Source organism: Oncorhynchus mykiss, chromosome 20 (assembly GCF_057628025.1).
Source record: "Oncorhynchus mykiss isolate SJ-2025 chromosome 20, ASM5762802v1, whole genome shotgun sequence".
Lineage (NCBI taxonomy): Eukaryota > Metazoa > Chordata > Actinopteri > Salmoniformes > Salmonidae > Oncorhynchus > Oncorhynchus mykiss.
In genome coordinates, this window is record NC_143041.1 from 40,239,417 (window position 1) to 40,254,390 (window position 14,974).

General features: G+C 44.5%; 2 protein-coding genes across 3 annotated transcripts in view; one reads left to right on the forward strand and one right to left on the reverse strand.

The window, feature by feature from the left end:
* LOC110499417 (CDP-diacylglycerol--glycerol-3-phosphate 3-phosphatidyltransferase, mitochondrial) overlaps window positions 1–14,974 on the forward strand; it is a 43,471-nt gene that overhangs the window by 19,114 nt on the left and 9,383 nt on the right. Inside the window, exon 10 of one of the 2 annotated variants that reach the window (XM_021576550.3) lies at window positions 9,732–10,878. The exons of the other annotated variant lie outside the window; for it this stretch is intronic. The gene's annotated coding sequence lies outside the window, so the exon portion shown is untranslated. Of the gene's footprint in view, window positions 1–9,731; window positions 10,879–14,974 lie in introns of those variants that run through there. 2 annotated transcript variants of the gene reach the window in all.
* Window positions 9,624–14,974, reverse strand: part of LOC110499416 (dynein axonemal heavy chain 17) — an 85,829-nt gene continuing 80,478 nt past the window's right edge. Inside the window, exons 75-77 of the mRNA XM_021576549.3 lie at window positions 14,661–14,804; window positions 10,963–11,188; window positions 9,624–9,964 (exon numbers count right to left, since the gene is read on the reverse strand). Coding sequence (XP_021432224.1) covers window positions 9,717–9,964; window positions 10,963–11,188; window positions 14,661–14,804 — 618 coding nt within the window. The 3' untranslated portion in view covers window positions 9,624–9,716. The remainder of the gene's footprint in view (window positions 9,965–10,962; window positions 11,189–14,660; window positions 14,805–14,974) is intronic.

Genomic DNA, 14,974 nt, shown 5'->3' on the forward strand with positions numbered 1-14,974 from the left:
AAAAAGGGTTCGACCCTAACTAGGCAAGTCGGTTAAGAACAAATTATTATTTACAATGATGGCCTACCAGAAGACAAAAGGCCTCCTGCAGGGATGGGGGCTATGATAAAAATTGTAAAAATAAAATAGGACAAACCCACACCGACAAGAGACAACACTACATAGAGACTTAAGACAACATGGTATCAACACATGGCACAGACAACCGCACAAAGGGCAAGAGGGTAGAGACAACAATACATCACGCAAAGTAGCAACTGTCAGTAAGAGTGTCCATGAGTCTTTGAAGGAAGAAATGGTGATAAAACGGTCCAGTTTGAGTTTTTCACTTGGTGCAGTGAACTGAAAAGTGGAGTGTCCCAGGGATGTGTGTTATGGGGATCTTTTTAACAGAATGTGACTGGCAGAACGGGTTTTGTATGTGGAGGATGAGGGCTGCAATAGATATCTCGGATAAGGGGGAGTGAGGCCAAAGAGGGTTTTATAAATAAGCATCAACCAGTGTGTCTTGTGACGGGTATACAGAGATGACCAGTTTACAGAGTATTGAGTGCAGTGACGTGTCCTATAAGGAGCATTGGTGGCAAATCTGATGGCCTAATGGTAAAGAACATCTAACCGCTCGAAAGCACCCTTACCTGCCGATCTATAAATTATGCCTCCATAATCTATTATGGGTAGGATGGTCATCTGAATCAGGGTTAGTTTGGGAGCTGTGGTGAAAGAGGAGTAATTACGATAGAGGAAACCAAGTCTAGATTTAACCTTAGCCTGCAGCTTTGCTATGTGCTGAGAGAAGGACAGTGTACCGTCTAGCCATACTCCCAAGTACTTGTATGAGCTGACTACCTCAAGCTCTAAACCCTCAGAGGTAGTAATCACACCGGTGGGGAGAGGGGCATTCTTCTTACCAAACCACATGACCTTTTTGTTTTGGAGGTGTTCAGAACAAGGTTAAGGGTAGAGAGCTTGTTGGACACACAAAGCTTTGATGTAGAGCGTTTAACACAATTCGGGGAGGGGCCAGCTGAGTATGACTATCATCTGCATATAAATGGATGAGAGAGCTTCCTACTGCTTGAGCTGTTGCTGTAAAGTGAGAAGAGCGTGGTGCCTAGGATCAAGCCTTGGGGTACTCCCTTGGTGACAGACATTGGCTGAGACAGATGATGTTCTGACTTTATACACTGCACTCTTGGAGGTAGTTTGCAAACCAGGCTAAAGACCCCTCAGAGACACCAGTACTCCTTAGCCGGTCCACAAGAATAGAATGGTCTACCGTATCAAAAGCTTTGGCCAAGTCAATAAAAATAGCAGCACAACATTGCTTAAAATCTAGGGCAATGGTGACTTCATTTAGAACCTTTTTAAGGTTGTAGTGACACATCCATAACCTGAGCGGAAACCAGATTACATACCCAAGAGAATACTAAACCCAGTCAGTTAATTATTTACTAGTTTTTCCAACACTTTTGATAAACAGGGCAAAATAAAAATTGGCCTGTAACAGTTAGGGTGAGCTTGATCTCCCCTTTTTAATGAAGGCTGCACCGTGGCTGCCTTCCAAGCAATGGGAACCTCCCCAGATTTGGGGGGAGCGGTTTGGCGATGATGGGGGCAGCGACCTTAAAAAAAGGATCTAAACCAGATGTTTTTTGGGGGGTCAAGTTTAAGGAGCTCCTTTAGCACCTCGGACTCAGTGACCGCCTGCAGGGAGAAAGTTTGTAGCGGGCAGGGGAAAAAGAGGGAGGAGCGTCGGGTAGTCACATTAGAAGGGGTGGGAGATGAGGAAATGTTGGACGGGCAAGGAGGCATGGCTGAGTCACATAGGACTCGACTTAATGAAGTGGTGATTTTTAAAGAGCTCAGCCATGTGCTCCTTGTCAGTAACAACCACATTAACATTAAGTGACATGGGCAGCTGTGAGGAGGGTTAATTTTCCAGGTCTTTAACTGTTTTCCAGAACTTCTTGGGGTTAGACCCACAAAGCGAACTGCTCCTTAGTTACTTTAACTTTGGCCTTCCGGATAGCCTGAATGCACTTATTTATAATTTGCATGAACGAGAGCCAGTCAGCCTGTCAGTATGCGTGTGCCGAGCGATTTGCCAAATGGAATTCTTGAGGCGGAGTAACTGCCAGATCAGGGGCTGAACCCGTTTTTTATTTTTTTCATTTTCTTTATGGGCTTGTATTTGTTAACGATACCACTGAAAATATATAAAAAGTCTTCCAAGTGTTTGACAGAGGGGATCAAGCTGATTCTATACCAATTTACAGAGGCCAGATTGTGAAGGAAGTCTTGCTCATTAAAGGTTTTTTTTTCGCAAGCGTCTGACAAGTCAGGACAGGTCGTTTCACTGAGCAGCCATTACAAACACAGGCTGTAAAACGGTCATCACTAAGGTATCAGTCTGGTGTTTTCTGTAATGACCTGTAAGGATAGAATTAATGGGAGTAGCCTTTTCTGGGTGTTTTGAGTCATACCTTGAATATGAGAGAGATTTAGGGAGTGTCATTGCTTTAGGTCTGGTCAGGTAGTTTAAGCATGTCCCTAATTTAGGTCACATAGCAGGACAAATTCAGACTTAGTGTAAGGGGCCAAGAAAGAGCTTAGGGCACAGGCAGGTAGGTGCTGATGGTGGCCGATAATAACCAGCAATTAATTGAACGTTTTAATGTGTAAAACTGGCAAATCAAATTGTTTGGGGGCAGACTTGGTGGAGACAACTGAGCACTGAAGGTGTTCCTTGGTAAAGACTGCCACTCCACCACCTTTGGAAGATCTCTTGCAGAAAAAGGTTATAAGCAGAAAGGTTAACATCGGTGTTCAAAACACTCTTTCTTAACCAAGTCTCAGTAATGACCAACACATATGGATTGGAGCTGTGAACCCACACTTTCAATTGGTACATTTTAGGTAATACGTTTCTACTGTTAACGTGCAGTAATCAGTGAAGCAGAGCACAATTCAGATTTGGGGTTAGCAACCGTAGATGGGCCACGGTGTACATGCACATTTTCCAGATATAATCCGCAGTAATACAATCGGGGCACGGCAGAGGACAGGGAGCGCTCTGCAGTGTTGATTTATAACATTTTAATCATATTGTACAGGTAACATGAATACAAAGCCGGTGAGAGGTGGTTAGAATAAGATGGGAGGCCAAGAGTCTGTGTAACCAATGGAGTCCGAGTCCCAAGTGTGGGAATAAACCGACTGTCCCACGGTTGGGTAAACAAGCAAGTTCAAAGTCAATATACCACGCATGAGGCAAATGGCATAAAGCACAAGAGAGAAATACACTGCTCAAAAAAATAAAGGGAACACTTAAACAACACAATGTAACTCCAAGTCAATCACACTTCTGTGAAATCAAACTGTCCACTTTGGAAGCAACACTGATTGACAATAAATTTCACATGCTGTTGTGCAAATGGAATAGACAACAGGTGAACATTATAGGCAATTAGCAAGACACCCCCAATAAAGGAGTGGTTCTGCAGGTGGGGACCACAGACCACTTCTCAGTTCCTATGCTTCCTGGCTGATGTTTTGGTCACTTTTGAATGCTGGCGGTGCTTTCACTCTAGTGGTAGCATGAGACGGAGTCTACAACCCACAAGTGGCTTAGGTAGTGCAGCTCATCCAGGATGGCACATCAATGCGAGCTGTGGCAAGAAGGTTTGCTGTGTCTGTCAGCGTAGTGTCCAGAGCGTAAGGCTCTCCAGAGGGTGGTGAGGTCTGCACAACGCATCACCGGGGGCAAACTACCTGCCCTCCAGGACACCTACACCACCCGATGTCACAGGAAGGCCATAAAGATCATCAAGGACATCAACCACCCGAGCCACTGCCTGTTCACCCCGCTATCATCCAGAAGGCGAGGTCAGTACAGGTGCATCAAAGCTGGGACCGAGAGACTGAAAAACAGCTTCTATCTCAAGGCCATCAGACTGTTAAACAGCCACCACTAACATTGAGTGGCTGCTGCCAACACACTGACACTGACTCAACTCCAGCCACTTTAATAATGGGAATTGATGGGAAATGATGTAAATATATCACTAGCCACTTTAAACAATGCTACCTTATATAATGTTACTTACCCTACATTATTCATCTCATATGCATACGTATATACTGTACTCTATATCATCGACTGTATCCTTATGTAATACATGTATCACTAGCCACTTTAAACTATGCCACTTTGTTTACATACTCATCTCATTTGTACATACTGTACTCGATACCATCTACTGTATCTTGCCTATGCTGCTCTGTACCATCACTCATTCATATATCCTTATGTACATATTCTTTATCCCCTTACACTGTGTACAAGACAGTAGTTTTGGAATTGTTAGTTAGATTACTTGTTGGTTATTACTGCATTGTCGGAACTAGAAGCACAAGCATTTCGCTACACTCGCATTAACATCTGCTAACCATGTGTATGTGACAAATAAAATTTGATTTGATTTGAGCATGGAGGTGCTACCAGGAGACAGGCCAGGAGACGTGGAGGAGGCCGTAGGAGGGCAACAACCCAGCAGCAGGACCGCTACCTCCGCCTTTGTGCAAGGAGGAGCAGGAGGAGCACTGCCAGAGCCCTGCAAAATGACCTCCAGCAGGCCACAAATGTGCATGTGTCTGCTCAAACGGTCAGAAACAGACTCCATGAGGGTGGTATGAGGGCCTGACGTCCACAGGTGGGGGTTGTGCTTACAGCCCAACACCGTGCAGGACGTTTGGCATTTGCCAGAGAACACCAAGATTGGCAAATTCGCCACTGGCGCCCTGTGCTCTTCACAGATGAAAGCAGGTTCACACTGAGCACGTGACAGTCTGGAGACGCCGTGGAGAACGTTCTGCTGCCTGCAACATCCTCCAGCATGACCGGTTTGGTGGTGGGTCAGTCATGGTGTGGAGTGGCATTTCTTTGGGGGGCCGCACAGCCCTCCATGTGCTCGCCAGAGGTAGCCTGACTGCCATTAGGTACCGAGATGAGATCCTCAGACCCCCTGTGAGACCATATGCTGGTGCGGTTGGCCCTGGGTTCCTCCTAATGCAAGACAATGCTAGACCTCATGTGACTGGTGTGTGTCAGCAGTTCCTGCAAGAGGAAGGCATTGATGCTATGGACTGGCCCCCCTGTTCCCCAGACCTGAATCCAATTGAGCACATCTGGGACATCATGTCTCGCTCCATCCACCAACGCCACGTTGCACCACAGACTGTCCAGGAGTTGGCGGATGCTTTAGTCCAGGTCTGGGAGGAGATCCCTCAGGAGACCATCCACCACCTCATCAGGAGCATGCCCAGGCGTTGTAGGGAGGTCATACAGGCACGTGGAGGCCACACACACTACTGAGCCTCATTTTGACTTGTTTTAAGGACATTACATCAAAGTTGGATCAGCCTGTAGTGTGGTTTTCCACTTTAATTTTGAGTGACTCCAAATCCAGACCTCCATGGGTTGATAAATTTGATTTCCATTGATAATTTTTGCGTTATTTTTGTCAGCACATTCAACTATGTATTTAATAAGAATATTTAATTCATTCAGATCTAGGATGTGTTATTTTAGTGTTCCCTTTATTTTTTTGAGCAGTGTATAACAACTTGGGGCTAGCCATTGTAAGTTCAGAGTCACTCGCCTTAACAGTGCATGTGTGCTGGAGGTGACTGAAAGCTCTGGAGAGAGGGGGGTACCTACACCAGACGGGGAGATGGGCCAGGGCAGACAGTTTACAGATTGCCATGCGGAATCCAGGCAATGGGAATAGGTGTCACAACCACTTGGGAGAAACTTATCTCGGGAGGCAGATTCCTTGTAGAAAATCCCAGCTAGCAACTGTCTTTTCCACGTGGGAAAAGGTCATTAGCTAGCTATATATTTTTTTAAAGTGTTGGCGACATGGTCATTTTACGACGTCCAAACCAAAGTTGTTCTGTGGCTGCTATATTTTGGGGATTCTGTGGAGGATATATTCTCTGCACAGATGGAGGGGCTTCAAAGGCCTCTGCATTTGGGGGAGGGTGGGGGGGCTGTGAAAGTCTCCTGCCATTGTTAGGCTCGAGTTTTCACACCTCACTTCAGTGCTAATTTCAGTCAGATTCTTTCCTAGCAGTTTGATAGCCTTATTTAAGAAGCTTTATATAACAAAATTATCTAAAGATTGTCTTTTACTTTTTGGCTTCAGAAAGTAGGTTCAGACTGAACATTACTCACTCAATGTTGTGTTGGATGGTATTTCCATGTTCTGCTGTGTTTCTTCTGCAGGTTTTTGGCTTGTTTGAAGTTTTAGTTTTTCTTGATAGTCCTTGGTGATAGTAGTCCAATCAGGTCATTTTGCCCAAAATCAAGGTTTTAGGTATGGAATTGTGACCTGGAATGACTTTTTTTAATGTTGAGGTTAGTATCCTCTACAAGTCCTTGCAGGTTGTGGGCTGACTGTTTTCTATACTGAGTATTGCCAACCTTTCCTGAGACATTACGCATTATACAATATAAACTTTTTTTTTTTTTTTGAATGATGCCAAGATATACCAGAGATAAGGGACTGTTGATATTGCAACCACCCAACTCAAACACCGGTTCACCAGTATGAACGAAATCGCAAACAGCCCTCAAGAACTGTTTTTCTACTAAAGTTGATCACCACATCAGTCATCGGCTTCATCAATAACTGCGTCGATGATGTTGTCCCCACAATGACCGTACGTACGTACATACCCCAACCAGAGGCCATGGATTACAAGCAACATCCACACTGAGCTAAAGGGAGCTGAAAGCTGCCGCTTTCAAGGAGCAGGACTCTAACCCAGACGTTTAGAAGAAATCACACTATGCCCTACAACGAACCATCAAACAGGCAAAGCGTCAATACAGGACTAAGATTGAATCCTACTACACCGGCTCCAACGCTCATCGGATGTGGCAGGGCTTGCAAACTATTACAGACTACATGGGGAAGCACAGCCGCGAGCTGCCCAGTGACACGAGCCTACCAGACGAGCTAAATGACTATGGGCACTTCGAGGCAAGCAACACTGAAGCATGCATGAGAGCACCAGCTGTTCCAGATGACTGTGTGATCACCTTCTCCGTAGCCGATGTGAGTAAGACCTTTAAACAGGTCAACATTCACAAGGCTGCATGGCCAGACAGATTACCAAGAATTGTACTCCGAGCATTTGCTGACCAACTGGCAAGTGTTTTCACGGACATTTTCAACCTCTCCCTGACCGAGTCTGTAATACCAACATGTTTCAAGCAGACCACGATAGTCCCTGTGCCCAAGAACACCAAGGAAACCTGCCTAAATGACTACCAACCCGTAGCACTTACAACTGTAGCCATTATCCCAGAAACCCTAGACCCACTCCAATTTGCACACCGCCCCACAGATGAGACAATCTCTATTGCACCTGGACAAAAGGAAACGCTTACGTAAAAAATGCTATTCATTGACTACAGCTCAGCGTCCATTGCCATATTGCCCTCATAGCTCATCACTAAGCTAAGGACCCTGGGACTAAACACCTCCCTCTGCAACTGGATCCTGGACTTCCTGACGGGCCACCCTCAGGTGGTAAGTGTAGATAACACATCTGCCATGCTGATCCTCAACTCAGGGGTGCATGCTTAGTCCCCTCCTGTTCACCCATGGCTGCATGGCCAAGTACGATCCCAACACCACCATCAAGTTTTCAGATGACGTAACAGTGTAGGCCTGATCACCGACAATGATCAGACAGCCTATAGGCTGGTCGCCTAGTGGTTAGAGCATTGGACAAGTAACCAAAAGGTTGCAAGATCAAATCCCCGAGCTGACAAGGTGTAAATCTGTCATTCTGCCCCTGAACAAGGCAGTTAACCCACTGTTCCTAGGCTGTCATTGAAAAGGCCGAACACGCCCCCATTCTCATCGACGGGGCTGTAGTGGAGCAGGTTGAGAGCTTTGAGTTACTTGGTGTCCACATCACCAACAAACGATCATGGTCCAAACACACCAAGACAGGCTTCGGCGTGCCCTCTTCACGACTATTTCCCCTTAAGAGACTGAAAAGATTTGGCATGGGTCCTCAGATCCTCTTAAAGTTCTACAGCCGCACCATCGAGAGCATCCTGACTGGTTGCATTACCGCCTGGAATGGAAACTGCTCGACCTCTGACCGCAAGGCACAACAGAGGGTAGTGTGTACGGCCCAGTACATCACCGGGGCCAAGCTTCCTGCCATCCAGGACCTCTATACCAGGCAGATGTCAGAGAAAGGCCCTTAAAATTGCCAAAGACTCCAGCCACCCTAGTCATATTGTTCTCTCTGCTACCGCACTGCAAGCGGTACCCGAGCGCCAAGTCTAGGTCCAAAAGGCTTCTTAATAACAGCTTCTACCCCCAAACAATAAGACTCCTGAAAAGCTAAACAAATGGCTACCTGGACTATTTGTATTGACACCCCCACACACATTTTTTTTTACGGTGCTGCTACTGTTTATTATCTATGCATAGTCACTTTACATCTACCTACATGTACATATTACCTCGACTAACCTGTCCCCCCGCACATTGACTCTGTACTGGTGGTACTCCGTGTATATAGCCTCAATACTGTTATTTTATTGTTGCTCTTTAATTTTTTGGGGTAAATACTTAACATGCATTTTTGGTTAAGGGCTTATAAGTAAGCATTTCGCCCTCCACCTGTTGTATTCAGTGCATGTGACAAAATTGGATTTGATCTGTTTGCATCTGCCAATATACTGGCAGCCCAGTATCCAGACGACCTGTCCCCAGAGCTTCCTATACAGTTAATATTTTCTGTAATGTGTTGAGCCCGGCTTTAAGGAGAATGAGAGGCTAAATTAAAAATGTTACAGAACTACAACTCCCTTCTGTCTAGTTTCCCTGATGTTGCTATGGCAATCAAGCTAATTTTTTTACCATCCCTGTAACTGTCATTTCTGCGATCTTTTTCTAAACTAAAACTCATAAAGAACTACCTAAGAACCATTAGGTTCTCGGTCTAATATGTGATTTTAAACACCTGAGTAAGCTCCACTGGCTGTGAGGGTGTCCGGTACGCCAGCGCTAGTATCAATACCATCTCCATGTGGTTTCACAGGTACACCCTCATGGTGCAGTTTCCCAGAATAAAAGTTAAACGTGGTTATATAAGTCTGTGGTTGAAGTAAGTACTTACTGTAGCTGTTATCTGCCAAAGAGGGGAGAAAAAAAGAAAAAAAAAAGCTTAGCTCTAACAATAGCTGAGTGGTTAAAAATGGATATTATCTACAGAATGTTTATTGTTACTGTACTGACAACAGGCTGGAAGCCTTCCAATAATCACACCTCACTTTCCCATTCAAAAGGTTATCACCTGAGGTTTGTGTGTGCATGCTTGTATTGTACCGTTCTTTGCATCTGTGTGTCCTAACCATGCTTGTACAGGCTGCCCCCTAGTGGACCTTCCTAGGAACACTGGGACAGTGAGAAAGCTGTACTATGATACAGTGGAGTTGTTTCATGCCATTTCCAAGCTCAACACACATCTTTCTCTTACCTCACCGATGTCTGTCTGTGTTCATCACATTCCTCCAATAGACAGATGACAAATCTGTAATTATTTTTGTGCAACATTGATGCTTTTTATTAATGAAAAAGGTATTTCAGATGAGTGTTTCTGTGTTTTCTCTTGCCTCTCTCTTACACACTGAGCAGGAGGCAGACAGCGGCCAGTACCCACTTGGCAGGCTTCTCCTTGGTCTTGAGGTTGAAGGTCCAGATGAAGGTGGGACCCCTCATGCGGGTCTTGTAGACGGGACACTCATACACGTTCTTGGTCTCCTGTCGGTCCACCGGTACCGCCTTGATGAAGATCACCGGCATGTTGGGGGTCAGCTCCTTCAGACGAGCATCCGCTATCACCCCTGTCTGTGTGTCCCAGCGTGCCCCTGTACATACACAACCAGACACACACATACCTACTGTAAAAAGTTTAACTCTAAACATATAAAAACGTCATCTCTCCACAATGAGACTGTATGGTTGTGTATATCTACAGTACTGTACAAATGGACCACTTAGTTATTAATGCCTGAGAAAAAGCAGTGTTTTTGTGGTGGAAACTAGTTTTCCATTAACTACAAACATTAATATGCTGAGTACATGTTGTCAGCAGGAGGAACGTTACTACAGGATGTTTTGTACATTCCATATCCATTAGTTTTGTATTGACAATGGAATCTGGTACATGATGAGAGTAGTGTGTGGGTCTGAAGGTGAAGACACAAACTGTGTGTGTGACGGTGACTAGACAGCCCGCTATCTGTGGAGTTTTGAGATCCTTGGAGGAACCTTAAGAACAGTTGAGAGGAGAACTGATCTAGCAGTGTTTACTATGGTATTCTAACCAGCTCATCCAGTGAGTCATCCCAGGAACTGAACTTGAAAGTAAGTTGGAATAGTAGAATGCACAAGGTGCGATTTAGAAATTGGGTAGTGCATCAGTTCCTCTTGTCATGTCAGTCATTCCATATCTTAGACAGCCATTTATTCAGAAATGTCCAGATCAACTAGCCCATAGATTTTATTGTAATATTTGGGAACTCCTGTGCTAACCAGCTCACAGTGAGGCACCCCAGAAACTGAACTGGGCACTGTGTGTGTGTGGATGGATGACTCTGTAACCTAAAAGATCATTATGATTATTTGTTTTGTTTTTTTGTTAATGGTTTAAAGGTTTGACTGCACCTGATGTGTGTTATTGACTGACTTCCTCTCCAGGAGATGGATGCTAATGGATAAAATTGCCGCAAAGTGTTATACAGTGTATCACTTTGGAGATTAAAAAAAATCCGGCATGGCATTTTTGTGTGTGTGTGTGTGTGTGTTTTACTACATAGGGAACAGGATGCCATTTTTAGAATGCAACCAAGATGATAACCCGTACCCTCCATATAGAGTCCGTAGACGTAGGCCCCCTCCCTGGGTGGACTGGTCATGTCCTCGCGGTTCTTCTTGGTCACCTCTACAGACAGACACATCCTGTCCAGAGGCCACTCGTTCTTCCTGGCCATGGACTGCATGATAGCTGTCAGGAACGACTGGGGGTTGAAGAACCCTGCCAGCCACACCGTGGTGGGGAGAGCGAAGTCTGCTGTCCATGACTCCAATTCCTACACAGACAAAAGCGATCAGCACAGTATGTATGGACAGAATATTCAATACGATCGCATGTTATCGTTAATGCGTCTTTCGAATACAATGTTCGCGGAGATCTTATTCTCGGTAAACGCTATGTCGGCTCAATTGAAAATTACCTGGCTTTAAAGGGGAGCTGAACTTCCTGATTTAGCATCGGTTCAATTCTCATTAGGGAATGCGACAGAACATCTGGGTTTTGGAGCTGTGCTTTGATGTGTTTGTGTTCAAATGTGTGAAGCGTTTGTACTTTAACTCTGTCAAAACCGTACAGTCACTCACCCTTCTAGTTAACTTGAAACAGTCTAACCAGGTTTTGTATCGAAGTCGCCTAGACTAGCAAGCAAGCTAGCCGACTTCTTTCGCCCAATTTAGCTTCAGCCGGCCTGTGTGCGACCGTGGCAAAGTTGGTTTGACTTAGGCTATCCAAACTTTGGGGCTAGTTAGGTCCAATAAATTACACAATGTAAATGGAACAATATTTTCATGTTGCACACCTAGTTGTCTCATTAAATTCTACAATTTTAAAGTTAGTTTGCGGTTAAGTCATTGAAATTTTGAGCTATTGGCATTTAAAAAAAATATTGTCCCATGTACATTGTGTAATCCCCATAGGGATATATGTCAAACCATATTGACCATAGGCATTACAATTGGGTTGCGTGCAGATGCGCTCTGAATTTGATTAATTGGGTGCTGTGGGCAGGATTGAAATAAACCCAACCAGGATTCTCCCCAAAGAATGTAAGAGGGGTGCTGTGCACTGTAGAAGAAGAGAGGGGGGGAAAAAAGTATGATATATATATATATATATATATATATATGTATGTATGGCCAGTTTTTCCTCTAGATAGCAGAAAATGGCAAATCTGAGTCCAAAGGGCGGAAGCACTGCCCTCTCCGGGACTCTCCCCGCCAACATACTCAGCAGCACCACCTTTTTAAAAATCCTGGGGAGAACCCTGCCAACCCAAGAAACTGTTACGGTACCCTTCATTCTGTGACATACACGTTTTTCCAAATTCTCTCGCAAATCTCAGTTTTGGACGAGACTGACTTTATGACCAATTATCATATTTCCACTGTGTAGTAAATTTTGACAATAATAAATGTTTGCCTCATCACGCAGTTGGGGGGAATTCTGACCTGAGTTAAGCACATGTAAATGGAACGCAATTCCCTTTTTTTATGCACTTTTCTCTATGCATATACATTGAGTGTACAAAACATGATCTTTCCATGAGACTGACCAGGTGAAAGCTATGATCCCATATTGATGTCACCTGTTAAATCCACATCTATCAGTTTAGATGAAGAGACAGGTTAAAGAATAATGTGTAAGCCTGGAGGCAATTGAGATATGGATTGTGTATGGGCATGACAAACGATTTAAGTGCCTTTTGAACGGGGTATGGTAGTACAGTTGAAGTCGGAAGTTTACATACACTTAGGTTGGAGTCTTTAAAACTCGTTTTTCAACCACTCCACACATTTCTTGTTAACAAACTATAGTTTTGGAAAGTCGGTTAGGACATCTACTTTGCATGAGAAGTCATTTTTCCAACAATTGTTTATGTAACAGTATAACTTTAGACCGTCCCCTCGCCCAGGGACCCTCTGCACACGTCAACAACAGTCACCCACGAAGCATCGTTACCCATCGCTCCACAAAAGCCATGGCCCTTGCAGAGCAAGGGGAACCACTACTTCAAGGTCTCAGAGCAAGTGACGTCACCGATTGAAACGCTATTTAGCGCGAACCACCGCTAACTAAGCTAGCCGTTTCACATCCGTTACATTTAGACAGATTATTTCACTTATAATTCACTGTATCACAATTCCAGTGGGTCAGAAGTTTACATACACTAAGTTGATTGTGCCTTTAAACTGCTTGGAAAATTCCAGAAAATGATGTCATGGCTTTAGAAGCTTCTGATAGGCTAATTGACATAATTTGAGTCAATTGGAGGTGAACCTGTGGATGTATTTCAAGGACTACCTTCAAACGCAGTCTCTTTGCTTGAGATCACGGGAAAATCAAAATAAATCAGCCAAGACCTCAGAAAAAATTGTAGACCTCCACAAATCTAGTTCATCCTTGCGAGCAATTTCCAAACGCCTGAAGGTACCACATTCATCTGTACAAACAATTAGTACGCAAGTATAAACACCATGGGACCACGCAGCCGTCACTCAGGAAGGAGACACGTTCTGTCTCCTAGAGATGAACGTACTTTGGAACGAAAAGTGCAAATCAATCCCAGAACAGCAGAAAAGGACCATGTGAAGATGCTGGAGGAAACGGGTACAAAAGTATCTATATCCACAGTAAAACCAGTCCTATATCGACATAACCTGAAAGGCCGCTCAGCAAGGAAGAATCCACTGCTCCAAAACCGCCATTAAAAAAAAAGCCAGACTATGGTTTGCAACTGCACATGGGGACAAAGCTCGTACTTTTTGGATTAATGTCCTCTGGTCTGATGAAACAACAAAAATGGAACTGTTTGGCCATAATGACCATCGTTATATTTGGAGGAAAAAGGGAGATGCTTGCAAGCCGAAGAACACCATCCTGACCGTGAAGCATGGCAGCATCATGTTGTGGGGGTGGTTTGCTGCAGGAGGGACTGGTGTACTTCCCAAAATAGATGGCATCATGAGGAAGTGAAATTGTTAATATATTGAAGAAACATCTCAAGACATTCTGGAAGTTAAAGCTTTGGTCGCAAATGGGTCTTCCAAATGGACAATGACCCCAAGCATACTTCCAAAGTTGTGGCAAAATGGCTTAAGGACAACAAAGTCAAGGTGTTGGAGTGACCATCGGAAAGAACTGACCTCAATCCCATAGAAAATGTGTGGGCAGAACTGAAAAAGCGTGTGCGAGCAAGGAGGCCTACAAACCTGACTCAGTTACATCAGCTCTGTCAGGAGGAATGGGCCAAAATTCACCCAACTTATTGTGGGAAGCTTGTGGAAGGCTAACCGAAATGTTTTACTCAAGTTAAACAATTTAAAGGCAATGCTACCAAATACTAATTGAGTGCATGTACACTTGAGACACACTGGGAATTCATTCTTAAAATAAAATGGTGATACTAACTAACCTAAAACAGGGATTTATTTTTACTAGGATTAAATGTCAGGAATTGTGAAACAGTTTAAATGTATGTCAACTTCTGACTTCAACTGTAGGTGCCAGGTGCAGCAGTTTTGTGTCAAGAACTGCAACACTGCTTGGTTTTTCATCCTCAACAGTTTCTCGTTGTATCAAGAATGGTCCACCACCAAAAGGACATCCTGACAACTTGACACAACTGTCAACATGGGCCAGCATCCCTGTGGAATGCTTTCGACACCTTGTAGAGTACATGGCCCGATGAATTGAGGCTGTTCTGAGGGCAAAAATGTCTCCTGATCAGAGAGTATATTATGGTGTTGTACCTTGATCCTAAGCAGCAGGTCTGCATACCAACCCCCCAGGCCCTGCAGGGAGGGGTAGGCGAGCTTGGTCCAGGACTCTGGCACCGTGTCCAGGAACAGAGCGTTACCCAGCTCCTCCATGTCGGTTGTGATTGTCAACTCACCCTACAGAGACGGACAGACAAGACAATGTCCCACCCAATGTTCCATCTGAGCTGCACACAGTATCCCCCGGGACTGCCTTGCAGAAATATCAGCCCACAGAGAGAATCAGGAGATTGAACTTTATAGAGTAGTGGTCATCAATCAATTGATCTCCAAGGCATTTCTTTTCC